At 38.7% G+C, this 15,343-nt stretch overlaps 2 protein-coding genes across 3 annotated transcripts in view; one reads left to right on the forward strand and one right to left on the reverse strand.

Moving 5' to 3' along the window:
• On the forward strand, nt 1-12,250 carry sgca (sarcoglycan, alpha). The gene is made up of 11 exons (XM_047376278.1): nt 1-137; nt 360-488; nt 586-737; nt 4,473-4,539; nt 4,647-4,845; nt 4,931-5,099; nt 5,568-5,776; nt 5,879-5,905; nt 8,699-8,872; nt 9,877-9,903; nt 9,981-12,250. The coding sequence occupies exons 1-11, from the start codon at nt 101-103 to the stop codon at nt 9,985-9,987; spliced, it is 1,197 nt and encodes a 398-aa protein (XP_047232234.1). The 5' UTR covers nt 1-100; the 3' UTR covers nt 9,988-12,250.
• col1a1b (collagen, type I, alpha 1b) overlaps nt 11,144-15,343 on the reverse strand; it is a 23,670-nt gene continuing 19,470 nt past the window's right edge. For both annotated transcript variants that reach the window (XM_047376277.1, XM_047376276.1), the window contains 5 exons: nt 15,141-15,248; nt 14,626-14,905; nt 13,871-14,061; nt 13,547-13,789; nt 11,144-12,401 (listed from right to left, as the gene is read on the reverse strand). In XM_047376277.1, coding sequence (XP_047232233.1) covers nt 12,255-12,401; nt 13,547-13,789; nt 13,871-14,061; nt 14,626-14,905; nt 15,141-15,248 — 969 coding nt within the window. In that variant the 3' untranslated portion in view covers nt 11,144-12,254. The remainder of the gene's footprint in view (nt 12,402-13,546; nt 13,790-13,870; nt 14,062-14,625; nt 14,906-15,140; nt 15,249-15,343) is intronic.

Below are 15,343 nucleotides of genomic sequence, written 5' to 3' on the forward strand. Positions count from 1 at the left end.
ATGTTGTTAGGTGGGTGAGGTAAAAATAACTCTGACATGAGTTTAACTGTGGCCAAGTCCCCCTCTGCAGTTGGCTCCGTCAGTCAAAGGCCAGAACAAGATGGCGGGATTCAGGAGCTGGCTTTTCCTTTCAGCAGGCAAGTTTAACACTGAAACATTAAGCTTCATGTAATTAAAGAAACTAAGTGATGCTTCTTATTTTAGAATTAAGTCTGTGTTATTAAATGGAAACGTTAATCTATGATTTCAGCTCTGCAGGGTTGTGACTAACTGATTGGATGGCCTTGGTTGAGCCAGTTTTTATGGCTGTTAAAAATTTTTACCTTAGACTTAATATCTTTTCTTATACTTCCCCTCAGTCATTGCTGCCAGCTTGTGTGGAATCAGCGCAGAAATCAAAGTTACCATTCCTGTGGGGAGGTTGTTTACATATGAAGTGATGAGAGAAAAATTCCAGAATGACTTTGAACCCCTGTCAAAGCTCTACAGTAAGTCTGATTTGTGTATGTTCTTTTAAAATGTACAGAGACTGAAATAAATTATAATTTTCCTACAACGTTTTATTTATTTTTACATGTTATACAGCTGGGCTTCTACACAATGTCCCCATGATTTTTAAGTGCAACAAGCAGGGGTTTCCTGACCTCCCAGAGTGGCTGCGCTTCATCCAAAGGCATCCCTTTGATAATGGCTTCATGTATGGCACTCCAACGTCACCAGGAAAAACTTTCATTGAGGTCTGAAGTTTTTTCATACCAACATCAACACAGCTAGAGAGACAATTAGAATGACAGTAAATGTCCAACATTACTGTCAACTCTATAGAGATAAAAGCTTTGGTTTTTTTTTCTGGCAGCTATTTTGAGCCTAGAAGAAAAAGAAAAAAAATCTGCTTTTAAAAGTTCTATGAAGAAAAAATATATTTCAAAAAAATGCAATGTGTTTATGCAGTTTCAATTAAATAGAATATATTAATACATGAAAAACATGTTTTTTGGGTTAAGTGAAGATGAAAGCCACATCTCCAATTCAAAACATCACAAACACCATGTTTCCTATATATAAGATTTTCTTTCAGGGTTTTTAAATTGCACCATAACTTTTCTTACTTTAACATTGCTCTAAGGTAGTTTTTATTTCTTAAATACTCAACCCAATAAATGACAATTAAGTAGACTCCTAACACTGCGAAACCCTTTAATTATGTACAATCTTTAGTTAACTGTAATTGCACAAAAAAGTAAAAATGTACTATTAACAAAGCAAGGAAGCAGAGTTAGTAATAAATAAATACTACCATTTATAGTTCCATTTGAAGTTTGCATACTCATAATGGGAGTGAATACCATATTAATTTTCAGTTTTTCAATGGTGTTCTTTATCCATGGTGGAATGAATATACAAACCACACAATTAATGTCAAAACCAAAATTTATATGCACAAGTTTGAATTTGTAATTTATGTCAAAATAATATTCGGGGTCAATGTTTCATAGCAGGTTGCAGATAAGCCACACACTTTTTGTAGCTTTCTAAAAGCTTCTGGCATAATTGTGTCTGAACATTTTACTCTTCTTGTCCAAACTAGTGGAGTTCCTTAAAGTTGGTTGATTTTCTGGTGGGGCTGCACGGTCAAGGCATTTGGTAGCACTGATGCCGGGGGCCTTTCTGCATGGAGTTTGTATGTTCTCCCCATGCATGTGTGGGTTTTCACAGGGTACTCCGGCTTCCTCCCACAGTCCAAAAACATGACTGTTAGGTTAATTGGTCTCTCTATATTGCCCATGGTTGTTTGTCCTGTACATCTCTGTCCTACCCTGCCTCTCGCCCGTAGACTGCTGGAGATAAGCACCAGCTCCCCCGTGACCCACTATGGAATAAGCGGTATAGAAGAGGAATGAATGGATTTTATGGTATAGATTTAGCTTCTAAGCATAGTCTATAAAATGCCCGGGAAGGCCCTTCAATGAATAAATGTAAGCCTCCCAGAACTAGGTTTGATGTGTGTTTGGGATCACTGTCCTGTTGGAACATCCAACCATCTTACCCAAATTGTCACGCTCAGATGAATTAATTGGTTAGGATGTTCAGGAACAACCCAAAAATCAGCAATAGTCAAGTCTATCATAATATATAAATATATAAATCTTTATTTATCCAGATAAAACCTCATTGAGATTTGAAATCTCTGTTCCAAGAGGGACCTGGCATGATAGCAGCACCGTTTACAAGTATAAACAATTTGATTCCTACAATGACATACACTCATATAGTTTTAAAAGCATAAAGGCATAAAATGATGGAATTAACCAACAAAAACATTCAATGCAATCCAGTTAAGTTTTTTTAATATAGCTCCAATTCACAACACCTGTCGTCTCAAAGCCAATTCATTCGAATCATACAGATTTCAAGTCAGGTACATACATTCCAATTAATCCTAACTTGACTTGCAGAATTAACTCCTTCTGGATAATCATGTAGCGACAGTCGGCAGTCGCTTGCATTGGCTTTGAAGCAATCTTACATACTGTGTCACAGTGGGGTTTTGGGGTGGACCGAAGCACAGACAAGAGCTCGGGTACAGCATTTCAAGCAGTCTTCAGTTTATTCAAAATATCAAAAAGGAAACAAAAACACTGCAGATGTAAAGAAATCCAACCGTACAAAGTTTCTGCAGGAACATGCGGAACCCAAAGCATGGACGAGGGCAATGAACGAAGGTGAGAGACAAGAGGAACCAGCAAAGGGCAATGAAACAAAACCAACTAATATACAGAGGGAGAACAAAGGCAGGTAATCAAAGGAACTAAGAACAGGTGAGACAAGGAGGCAGAGGGAGCAGGTGAACCTAATAAAACCAAAGCATGAGGAAAGGGACTAAAGACAACACAGTAAGCAGACCTAAATGAAACTATAAACCAAGATAAAAATAAAGCATAAGAATCAAGGATAAACATGAACTGAAGGAAACTGAGAAACTGGAGGGAACACAAGAACCTAAGAACTTAGTAAAACAGAAACCATAAGGAAACCCTGACTACAAAAGTAAACAAACCTAAACCAACACTGATAGAATAAAACTAAGAATGAAGCAGATGAAACAAGGACTAGAATAAAAGAGGAGAGGCTGGGGAACAAGGATGAACTAGGTGAACAAAGCTAAGAAGAACAGGAGAATAAAGGGAACTTAAACCAAGTAATAACTAAAAGGGGAAAACAAATGACGAGAGGAGTAACAAAAAAGAAACTAATAAATAAGAGAGTGCCAGAGAACTCTGATAAATAATAATAATCATAATAAGGAAACCCTTCTAAGAAAACAGGAAAGTGACGCAAAAGGAACTAGGAGCGAGGAGAGCACACCGGGGGGCAGAAGATAACCCAAAACAGAAAACCACAACTAACATGAATACAAAACACAAATAAGAAATATCTAGCTAAAAGGTAAACAAAAACACAAAACCAAAAGCAAAGACCAAAATGTCGCACCACGACATACTGAGCATGCATGTAGCGACAGTGGAGAGGAAAACTCCCTTTTAACAGGAAGAAACCTCCAGCAGAACCAGGCTCAGTGTGAGCGGCCATCTGCCACGACCGACTGGGGGTTTGAGAGAACAGAGCAGAGACACAAAACTAACACAGAAGCACTGATTCAGGAGTACTTTCTATGGGAAAGAAAAATTGTCAAACATTTTCCATAATCTGAAAAACGTTGGTACGCCAGTGTCCATGGCCAGAGTGAAACCAATATAGACTGAGAGGGTTCCAACCAGGAAAGAAGCCACTGAAATTTGTACCTACCCAGATGGAGAGGTCAATGAAGGGTTTATGGTCAAATTAAACAAATATTTACAGATTTGTCAACAATAATAAAAGGTACACCATTGTTCATACAGTTGAAATAAAATGTTTTTTGTTTATTTTTCTGTTCTCATGAAATCATTATTCCTGATAAAGTGCATATCTTCTCAACATATTGTTGATGAATCTCTTCCAAACATATCAAAGTTGAAATCAAACCACAGTGAAAAAAGGAATGTGTCTGAAAACAAAATTATTTCAGCTTTAAAGGCAGCAGCTTGTAAAGCCTCACACTACCAGTGCCACGATGCCAGTGGTATAAGTGGGTTGCACAAAGTGGTGGGAATAAGGAAGACCGAGGACTACTTGCAACTTGAAACTTGGACACAACTTGGTGTTGCAACAAGACAATGGTCCCAGACTGATTTTGGAATGGATGCAGCAGGCTAACATTAAGGTTATGGAAGGCTTTAATCTATGAATTACACTCAAAAGTGCAAGGAAACCAACCATTTTAAATTAACTGATTTTTCAGTAAAATCTCATGTTAAAACCCTCAAAATGTCCAGTGATGAATAGATGAGAGCTCTAATGACAATATATGGACTAATCTCCTTTATACAATTTGATCCTCTGCTTAAGCTAAGCATTATCTTTTCTCATAGATCTATGCAATCAACAAACACAGCTACGAAACAGCCAGAGATCTTCTTGTGATTAAAGTCGTTCCAGGTACGTATGGTTGTATTTTTTATTTATATAAGTGTATGGATAATAATGGATAAGGCAGGAGTAAACAGGGAGACATGAACAAATAAAATGCTAGATTTCCCTTACAGAGAAAATGCTGCTCTATCAAGCTGAGTTCTTCATGCAGCTGAGGGAGGTTGAGAAGGTGCTGCCCTCTTCTGTTCAAAGTGAGATAAAGCAGGATCTTCAGAAGCTGTGGAACAATGAGGCCTTGGAAATTGTCAACATTACCAACGCCCTCGATCGCGGAGGCAGAGTTCCCCTGCCTCTCGCAGGACACTATGAGGGGTGAACAAAGTCATCTGTGCAAAAACACAAAATAGCAATCTCTGAAATGAGTGTTTCTGTTTATTGAAAATTTGCCATGTCTCAGTGTGTATGTGAAGGTGGGATCAAAGAAGTACTTCTCCAGATGTCTGCAGAGGGTGATGACTCCAGAGTACCAAAAGCAGTGCGCAAGAGGGGCCAAAGTAAAAGTACCTGGAGAATGCAACTTCTGCAAAATTCCCAGCAACTGCATAACCTGGTGCAAGACTGAGCTGGTAAGCCACAAGAGAGAAAAAACCTCCTTCACAAAGATATCACCACTTTGCATTCCTGCACAATTTATTGTGTGTTTATTTGTGGTTATGGAATATGATTGTGAGACTTTTTGAAAACAGTTAGTACAATGGGTTTGTTTAAATAAATAAAGATGCAAAAGCTTGTCAGCAATAGTAATAAATGTTTTAGGAAGGCTTTTTTATTAATGACTGAAATACAGTAACAGTGAACAAGAGATGTCCTCACAAGCCGAGAGATGTGAAGAATTTTTCCAGAAAACTGATTCAAGAGGTGCTTCAACAAAGTATTATACACTAATCAAATAAGACTGTTGCATCTTTTTATTCTGAAATCCACCAGATATAAAAATGTGTGATCCACTACAAGTTACACCGCTGCAATCTTTCTGTGTTTGTTTCTCACAGTTATTATTACCAAAAGTCACATTTACCAGTCTCTCCCTGCAGTTTGACCTGACAAAGCTGGAGCCAGCACCACCTGTTCCCACAATGGGCTCTGGGATTTTAGAGGACGGGGGTTACTTCGATCCACCAGAGTCTCCCCCGAGCAGAGACTACTTTCCAGATTACATCGTAACCCTGATTGTGCCCCTGATCATTGCTATCCTTCTGTGTCTGCTGCTGGCCTACATCATGTATGGCAGGCGTGAGGGAGTGTATGTATGCGTTTTGAATGCTCAAAATAAATTTTACATATGATGGAGGGGAATCAGAATTCTAAAAGTACCTTCATACAATATTTTTTGTTTTGTTTCTAGTGCAAAAAGGAATGCAAAAACAAACAAGTAAGTAAACTGTGATGTACACTATTATAGTGCATGGTGATGGAATTTAAGGAAGTACACTAAAACATTTACTGTAGCTTAATTCAAGTTTCTACTTTTATTTTGCTAAACTCCTTAGACATTTCTTAAACAATTAATTCCACTTGTCTGTAACTGTAATTTAATTGATGGCTGTTGATCAATAACAGCCTGTAGTTTTGAACCTGTTTATACAGTGCCTTGCAAAAGTACTCGGCCCCCTTGAACTTTTCAACCTCTTGCCACATTTCAGGCTTCAAACATAAAGATATAAAATTCAATTTTTTTGTGAAGAATCAACAACAAGTGGGACATAATCATGAAGTGGAATGAAATTTATTGGATGTGTCAAACTTTTTTAACAAATAAAAAACTGAAAAGTGGGGCGTGCAATATTATTCGGCCCCCTTGCATTAATACTTTGTAGCGCCACCCTTTGCTGCAATTACAGCTGCAGGTCGCTTGGGGTATGTCTCTATCAGTTTTGCACATCGAGAGACTGAAATTTTTCCCCATTCTTCCTTGCAAAACAGCTCGAGCTCAGTGAGGTTAGATGGAGAGCGTTCATGAACAGCAGTCTTCAGCTCTTTCCACAGATTCTCGATTGGATTCAGGTCTGGACTTTGACTTGGCCATTCCAACACCTGGATATGTTTATATGTGAACCATTCCATTGTAGATTTGGCTTTATGTTTTGGATCATTGTCTTGTTGGAAGATAAATCTCCGTCCCAGTCTCAGGTCTCTTGCAGACTCCAACAGGTTTTCTTCCAGAATGGTCCTGTATTTGGCCCCATCCATCTTCCCATCAATTTTGACCATCTTCCCTGTCCCTGCTGATGAAAAGCAGGCCCAAACCATGATGCTGCCACCACCATGTTTGACAGTGGGGATGGTGTGTTCAGGGTGATGAGCTGTGTTGCTTTTACGCCAAACATATCGTTTTGCATTGTGGCCAAACAGTTCGATTTTGGTTTCATCTGACCAGAGCACCTTCTTCCACATGTTTGTTGGGTCTCCCAGGTGACTTTTTATGGATATCTTTGAGAAATGGCTTTCTTCTTGCCACTCTTCCATAAAGGCCAGATTTGTGCAGTGTACGACTGATTGTTGTCCTATGGACAGACTCTCCCACCTCAGCTGTAGATCTCTGCAGTTCATCCAGAGTGATCATGGGCCTCTTGGCTGCATCTCTGATCAGTCTTCTCCTTGTTCGAGATGAAAGTTTAGAGGGACCTCCGGGTCTCGGTAGATTTGCAGTGGTCTGATACTCCTTCCATTTCAATATGATTGCTTGCACAGTGCTCCATGGGATGTTTAAAGCTTGGGAAATCGTTTTGTATCCAAATCCGGCTTTAAACTTCTCCACAACAGTATCTCGGACCTGCCAGGTGTGTTCCTTGGTCTTCATGATGCTCTCTACGCTTTGAACAGAACCCTGAGACTTTCACAGAGCAGGTGCATTTATACGGAGACTTGATTACACATAGGTGGATTCTATTTATCATCATCAGTCATTTGGGACAACATTGGATCATTCAGAAATCCTCACTGAACTTCTGGAGTGAGTTTGCTGCACTGAAAGTAAAGGGGCCGAATAATATTGCACGCCCCACTTTTCAGTTTTTTATTTGTTAAAAAAGTTTGACACATCCAATAAATTTCATTCCACTTCATGATTGTGTCCCACTTGTTGTTGATTCTTCACAAAAAATTAGAATGTTATATCTTTATGTTTGAAGCCTGAAATGTGGCAAGAGGTTGAAAAGTTCAAGGGGGCCGAGTACTTTCGCAAGGCACTGTATATATTAGTATTCATGCCCCTTGAAAGTGTTCACATTTTATCACATTACAACCACAAACTTGTATTTTCTTGGGATTTTATATGATAGACCAATACACAGTAGTGAATAACTGTGAACTGGAAGGAAGACAATACATAGTTTTCTATTTTTGTTACAAATGAAAATCTGAAAGAGGTGTGCATATATGCATTAACCCCCCGGAGTCAATATTTTGCAGAACCACCTTTTGCTGCAGTTACGATTGCAGGTCTTTGGGGTTATATCTCTACCAGCTTTGTATAATTAGAGAATGAATATGTTCCTCATTTTCCTTTCCATAATAGCGAAGCTCATTCAGACTACAAGGAGTGCATTTGTGAACTTGAATTTTAAAGTCTTTCCACAGATTCTCAATTAAATTTGGGTCTGGACTTTGACTGGGCCATTGAAACATATGAATAAGCTTAGATTTAAACCGTTCTATTGTAAATCTGGCAGTATGTTTAGAGTTGTTCTCCTGCTGGAAAGTGAATCTTTGCCCCAGTCTTTAGTCTTTTGCAGCCTCTAAAAGGTTTTCAACCTAGCTTGTCCAGGATGGTGTAATTAGGGAAATTTACAATGTTAGTTTTCCTCCATACGTAGTGTTTTGTATGTAATGGTTTTGTATACCCCAGCTGCTCCCGAGTTACGCTGAGCCTCTGCTCCTTCTCAGATTAATGCTTTCCTGTCAGTTTAGGTGAATGACCTTGTCTTTAACTTAACCCTGACCTAACCCTGGTTATTTACTAATTCGGTAGGTAGTTGATTGGACTACTGTTTGTGAAAAAAAAAGACTTGCGTCATTTTCTTTCCACTTTACAAATATTTACTATTTTATCACATAGAAGTCCAAAAAAATACTGTGGTTGTAATGCTACAAAATGCGTAACGGGTTTGTGAATAGTTTTGCAAGACACCACATATACCTGAATATGATGCTCTGCTTGCTGCAGCATTCAGCTATACCACCAACACACCATCCACGTGAACACTGAGGAGCTGAGAAGCATGGCCGCCCACCGGGGGGTCCCTCCTCCTCTGTCTACACTGCCCATGTTCAACAGCCGAACAGGAGAGAGGGCTTCACCTTTGCAGTCCGACAGCATCCCTCTCATCATGGCCCAGCAGTGAGCGACTCACCTGCTAACTACTGTTGTTCTGAGCTGTTGTTACATCTTGCTGCATTGTAGAGATGATAACTAATCCAGTCTGGTGAAAGCATTAGTTACCAAATATGTAGCTAAAAACTAGCCTGAGTCTGATGTTCTCAGAGCTCCACCTTCTGGATTATAATTAATCTTTTCATCAAATACTGTGATTACAGTTAGTTCAGAAAACATCTGACACAATATTATGCAGTTAAAGTTACCAGATGTATAATGTGTGTTTTAATATATGAGCCAAGAGTCAAAACCAGTAAATATTTGGTTTGCTGTCATGTGCAGCATCCTAAACGCTTAGTACACTCAGTGATATTTTGTCCAACCATGCTTTACCAACAGGACAATATTTAGTCTTCTCCTATACCATATAACACACACAGAGAGGGCTTATAGCTGTCTTTTCTTCTCAGCTCACCCCACAGATTTTCTGTTGGATATAGATCTTGGGACTAAGTTATCCATGGAAAAAGATTGATTTTGTGTTTGGTGAACCGTTTCTGTGTTAGTTTGGCGACATGATTTGGATCCTTATTCCACTAAATAACTCAAAAATATAAGTATTTTGTTTAACCTCCCTTACTATCCTACGACCTGTAGATGGAGGAAAAAAAGGAATCCTCTGTCCTCCAGGCTAGTTTGTCAATTTCAGTGGCTATTTTCTTGTTATTATTTGCTGACTTATGAAGATAAACGCATATGCCCTAACTGAAAAGACAAAATAAGAGAAGGTGGCTAAGTGAAATCGGCTGGTGTGTCCCATCATTTTATTACCATAGGGAAGCAGGATGTTATGGACTACACATGAAAGCTTTCTAGACACACTGCTTGACTTTAAAGACTGAAGTGTAATATAAAAAATCTTGTCACATTTTATTTCTAAGAACTGATAGGGGTATCTATTTAAAAGTTACTTTCTAATTTCCACCATTTATTTAACTCAGTCCCGTTGCTGTTTGCTCTTTTCACAGGGATCCCCACAGTGACACACTGCCAAGGTAAACTAAATCACTGCATTCACTGTTTTCATTAATACTCATAAGTCCAATTATTCTCATGTTGTCCTTATTTGCAGGAAGTGACGACAGTGATGGATAAAGAGGCTTTGAGGCTAATTAATTTAGCTACATGTATATTTGCAGTGCAATGAACCAAAAAACAGCATCTCAAAGGATTTGCTGTTCATGATGCTGTTTGCGCTTATGCTTTTCCCTTTTAGCCCATTCTATTTTGTTTTGTCCAGTTCAAGGCTTATTCCTGGAACTCCGAAACATTTTCTTACTATAATCAAATATATATACCATGGTTATCAAATGACCATATCCTCTTGAACACACCTTTCCAAATTAGGTAAAGCAAAAGGATATCTACCAATAAATGATTTATGTATGCAAAGTGTTTGTTTTGACATTGTCTATTGCATCTAAGTATTTGTATTTAGTCCCCTACACTCTGACCCTCCAAAATAAAATCCAATGCAATAACTGCTCAATTAGTGAAAAGTGTCCACCAATTTGAAATTTAACAAACTGCCTCATGAAGACCAAGGAACAAAGCAGAAATGTCATGAATAAAGTTGTTGAGAGGTTTAAAGCAGGGTTAGGTTATAAAACAATATCCTAAGCTTTAAACAACTTACCAGTTTAGATCCATCACCTGAAAAAAACAACACCTTCTGTATTCATATCCATAAATTAAAAACCCTCAAACGTCGTAAAGAAACTGCCACAATTGTATTCCATGCATTAAAAGTGCTTCAGTCTTTCCTAATATGTCTTTCCTAATATGGTTAGGTTCTTTTTTAAACCTCTATATAACTTGATAGTAAAATATGCTTATTCTGTTTTTGTGGTTTTAAAGTGGTTATAGCATATAATGTCCACAAGGTGGCAGCCTTGTTGATTCAAAAACTGGATCTGTGTCCTTGTCTTTGAAATCTTTGGTACTCTGATGATTAATGAGCCTATAATGCAGGATCAGCTGAGATTTCATTGGATGTGGCAGATGCACTTATGGCATTTGCAAAGCTGATGATTGGATTATTTAAACAGAAAATTATTTTTCAATCAGACGTTGGCCTTGTTTTCACTGCTGCTTAACAGAACTGCATTCAGTGCAACACAAAATGTTTATGTAGGCCTTGCTCTCTAAGAGTATAAAACACGGCTTTAGGTGTAAGAAATGAGTTTTGAATTTGTAAATCTAAATTTTAACAACAGTGAAAACACTGCCACCGAGTAGACCACTTCACATGCTTTATTTCAGCACCCAAAATAATTAAAAACATCTTGATTTATTATACATGTACAAAATAAGTACAGAATCTCCCCTTGAAACCATGAAAGTTGGTCTGCTTCAATTTTCATTTTCAAGAAACTCTCTGCAAAAAAGACATCAATGAAACATAAACAACCGGGAAGATGTGTGCTGTTCTTTTGTGTTTTTTTTTTTTTTTCAAGAATATTAAAGGGGGTTTTCCACAGGAGGGGCAAACACTGAACATTTGGGCAGGAAAGTCACTCACTTGTATCTACAAAGACACGATTGCATACATCACATCTGCAGCAATCGCTTCTCTTATCAAACCAACACTTAAAGAAGAAAACAATTGCACTGCATAGACAACAAGACAATGAGTGAATTTAGTAGCACCAGGGTTCTGCAGGCATTAGTGGCAACAATTACAGTATGAGAGTAAGTTTGATCATCAAATACTGATAACAGGACCTTATTGGATTTGTAATAGCACCTTTAAATGGTTTCATGTCCCCCAATTGGCTTTTTTTAAATAAAAATTGGGGGTGACTCTGAGGTAGCCCTCTATGTATTGCAATGAAGGTGAGCTTAATTGTCTTGTTCTTTTGTTGGTCCAAAGTTCAGTTGTTTCTCTTATGTATTTAGATCAACAAGACACTTCATACTTTTTACAATTTATTTAACACCAGAAAAATGGTACATATCATTTGTTGTTTTCAAAGTCCTTCTGCAGTGGTTGGAAATAGGTAAAAAGTCACCTGATTTTTTTTTTGCTCTTATTTTTAATTATTATTTTCTTTGGGGGAATGTTACACATACGTACATTATTTTCTTGTTGCCAGTGGAATCAAAAGGTTTTATTTAAAGTGTCCTTGTGGTTGGTTTTCAGATGAAGTAGCAGTCCCAAAAAGCATCTCATGATTGGAAAAAAACACAGACACCATCTTCAGTGGAGTGGTTTTAAAGCATTGTGGACCAATGGTGGCCGAATGAGTTTTGATTGCATAGAGAAAAAGAGGTTTTAGAGATGACCTGCTAGAAAAAAACAACAATGTCATGTCCATGTTTCTTTCATTTTTTTGTTTTTGTTTTTTTACAAGAAGCAAACGGGGCCAACTTCAATGCCAAATTCCTGATTGGGTGCACCAACATCCATAGGAGCAATGTCAATGATAGGCAGTCGGGATGTTTTCGATGTCTTGTAGTCGATGACTGTCTTGCCCCATGTGCCAGTGTGTGACTTTAGGGAGAAACAGAAAGAAGAAACAGTTATAAGACTCTAATAGTTTCCCAAATATATGGAGATACAATGAGAAATCAGTGCTACCACCAAAATGGTCAATTGTTAGCTTAATTGGTCTTAACTGATGTCCTGTTAGGGGCAATCAAGTTTGTGAGCGACGACTGAACTGAACAAAACATACGCAAATGCTATCAGGTCACGCTGACAACAACACTTTCCAATTGTACATTTAGCTGCAGACTCTCAATACCAGTCTGAGACCATACTGCACTCTAAGGCCCCAAAGCATAAAACCCTTACTGGCACATAAATGGCGCAATTTCTAGTTTAAAAATGTGCATATGATAATATACTAAGACATTCTTGAATTATTAATGTAGTTTCTGTTTAAGGTTAGGGATTAAAGAAGAGGGTCAGGGCTGGGGTTATGCTTTATGTATCAAAGCAAAAACAAAATGAAAAGGAATGAGAATGATGAGCGATGAGGATTGTGCCTTCTGCTAGATATTTCTCACGTTTTCCGTGTAAACGTTGTTACTGAAAGAAGATGACACAATGTTAGCTCTTTTTTAATGTTAGTAAGGAAATTAAAATAAAGCCAGAGGAAGCACTGAGACATGGGAAGCAACCTAAAAGGAATGTATATTTTCTACAGCATTTTAAGATATATCTGCAGTTTATTCAAGCTCCTGGAGAGCGAGAGAGAGCAACACTTTATCAGATAACAGGAAGACAAAGACAGCGATGATGTGTGGTTTTATTCTTTCAAGCTGTTTGTTATAGAACCTGTTGAATTTGAAAAGCTCAAACTTTTTCCAGATAAAACGAAAAGACGTTGCTATTTTTGCAATGCTAGTATTGCTAATAATTTAAGATACTAAAGTGTTTGGTTTTCATTTTTGTTAGAAAATAGCAAAACCCTTATGTCCAGCAAATGCTCTCTCACACTGGTGTAATGTGGCATTTGCTACTAAAATTAAAAATTACTTACTGCTCACAGCAAATCACCTAGCAAAAACATTTTGAGGTTCTTATATGTATCGTCTCTGATCTAACTCTTGAAGAGATTGTAAAGGGGCAACGAAATTTGGATGGGTACATATCTAAAAAGATCACTTAATGCGAAGAGAGAAGCAACTTACCGTGCAGCCATCCTCGTTGACGCTGTATGTGAAGCGGCTGTTGCCCTCGGCTCTGATCTCGATATCATTGGAGCCCTGGAGAAGGAGGGCCTTCTTCAGGTTGCCTGTGGCAGAATCCATGTAGGCGATGCTGTTCTTGCAGTGATATGTTACGTTCTGTGAGGCCTGGTTGGACATCAGGCGCATGAAGGAGATCTGAATGTTGACATCCTCGGGATCAGCTCCATCGCTGCCGTACTGGAACTGTGTGACAGGTAGAAGGTAAAGTCACTTTTGATCATGGAGACTGAAACTAATCAGAGGGTTTTTGTGGTAGTGACTCACCTGGAATCCACCGGTCATGGACTCGCTGAACCAGACGTGCTTCTTCTCTCTGATGTTCTTGCTGAGGTACCAGTTCTTCATAGGGATGGTGGAATCGATGGGGTAGACGCACGTCTCTCCAGTCTCCATGTTGCAGTGGACCTGAATGGCATCCAGAGGAGAGCCCTGATTGGGGTCAACCCAGTATGTGCCTGTAAAAGAGCAAAATCAAAAAGCGTTTCAGATTTAATCTGTCAGAGAACTGATAATGCACTTGAAAAGTCTGGACAAATGTAAAATTTGCATTTAGAATTTTCTTGGACCAGATAAGTATTAAAAACCAGTCAGATTATGGAAAACCCATTTTCATTTCGAGACTTCATTCCATGTTTTTCTGCAAAGTAAGCACCAGGAGGGTGTATAATTAGTGGTAGTACCTTCTATTACAACCACCAAAGCACTGCCTCTAGAAGTTAAAACATATGCTGCCTTTCCACCAATGTTCAGATTCATTAATTAATGTTATATTGATTTGACAAAAGATAACTAATGAGTCTGAACTCAGTTATTTGGATTTTAAGGAGGATTTGTCTTGTTCGCAGTTGTGGGATTTCATTGTGTTTTTATGTAAAAAACCTTTATCATTGGAAAAAACATTCGCTGTAAATTTACAGGAAACCTTTGTATGTAGACACTAACAACGTTCCAGAAAACCAGGAAAATCTAAGTCTGGAAAAGGGCTACAAAAATGTCCAGGAACTCTAATCCACACTCACCGCTCTTCCATTCAGGCTGGCACATCCTCAGGTCACGGCACATGCGAGCAGGGCTCTTCTGGGAGCCATCAGGGCTGCGGATCTGCTCAACCTTCTGGGTCAGGGTCTTCAGAGTGGTGTCAACCTCCATGTCGCGATCACGCATCATGTTGGGGTCATCAGCACGGTAGCCACCACGAAGAGGATCAGGGCCTTTCTCCTGCTGGGGTGGGGCAACGAATTCAAAGGCACTGCCAGGGGGTCCAGGAGGTCCAGGGGGTCCTGGAAGTCCAGGAGGTCCCTGTTTTGAGATAAGACAGTTGTAAAATCTGCAGACTTGTCACAAGAGATCCAAAGGGCTTTTGTAAAAGTCACCTAGACTTCTTAAATTGTTTTTAAAATAGTACTTCCCAACTGAGAATGATTAAAACTGTGGAAACATCTTAAAGATTTAAGAGAAGAAGTCCGATTTCCTTTTGCTTAAGGACTGTCTACACCAATTCACTACAAATGTTTCTAATACCAATGAAACTCACAGAAGGTCCCATCTCTCCATTGCGACCACGAGGTCCAGGGGGTCCAATGGGTCCAGGCAAACCGTTCATGCCATCCTTACCAGGGGAACCATTGTTTCCAGAAGATCCCTTAAAGGAAAGACCAATTAATTAATATTATGCTTATGTTTCTTTATTACTTGTGGATTTTTCAAAGTTTTTGAGGCTTTATCTTGAAGTAAAGG

The sequence above is a fragment of the Girardinichthys multiradiatus genome, chromosome 10, assembly GCF_021462225.1.
Source record: "Girardinichthys multiradiatus isolate DD_20200921_A chromosome 10, DD_fGirMul_XY1, whole genome shotgun sequence".
Classification (NCBI taxonomy): domain Eukaryota; kingdom Metazoa; phylum Chordata; class Actinopteri; order Cyprinodontiformes; family Goodeidae; genus Girardinichthys; species Girardinichthys multiradiatus.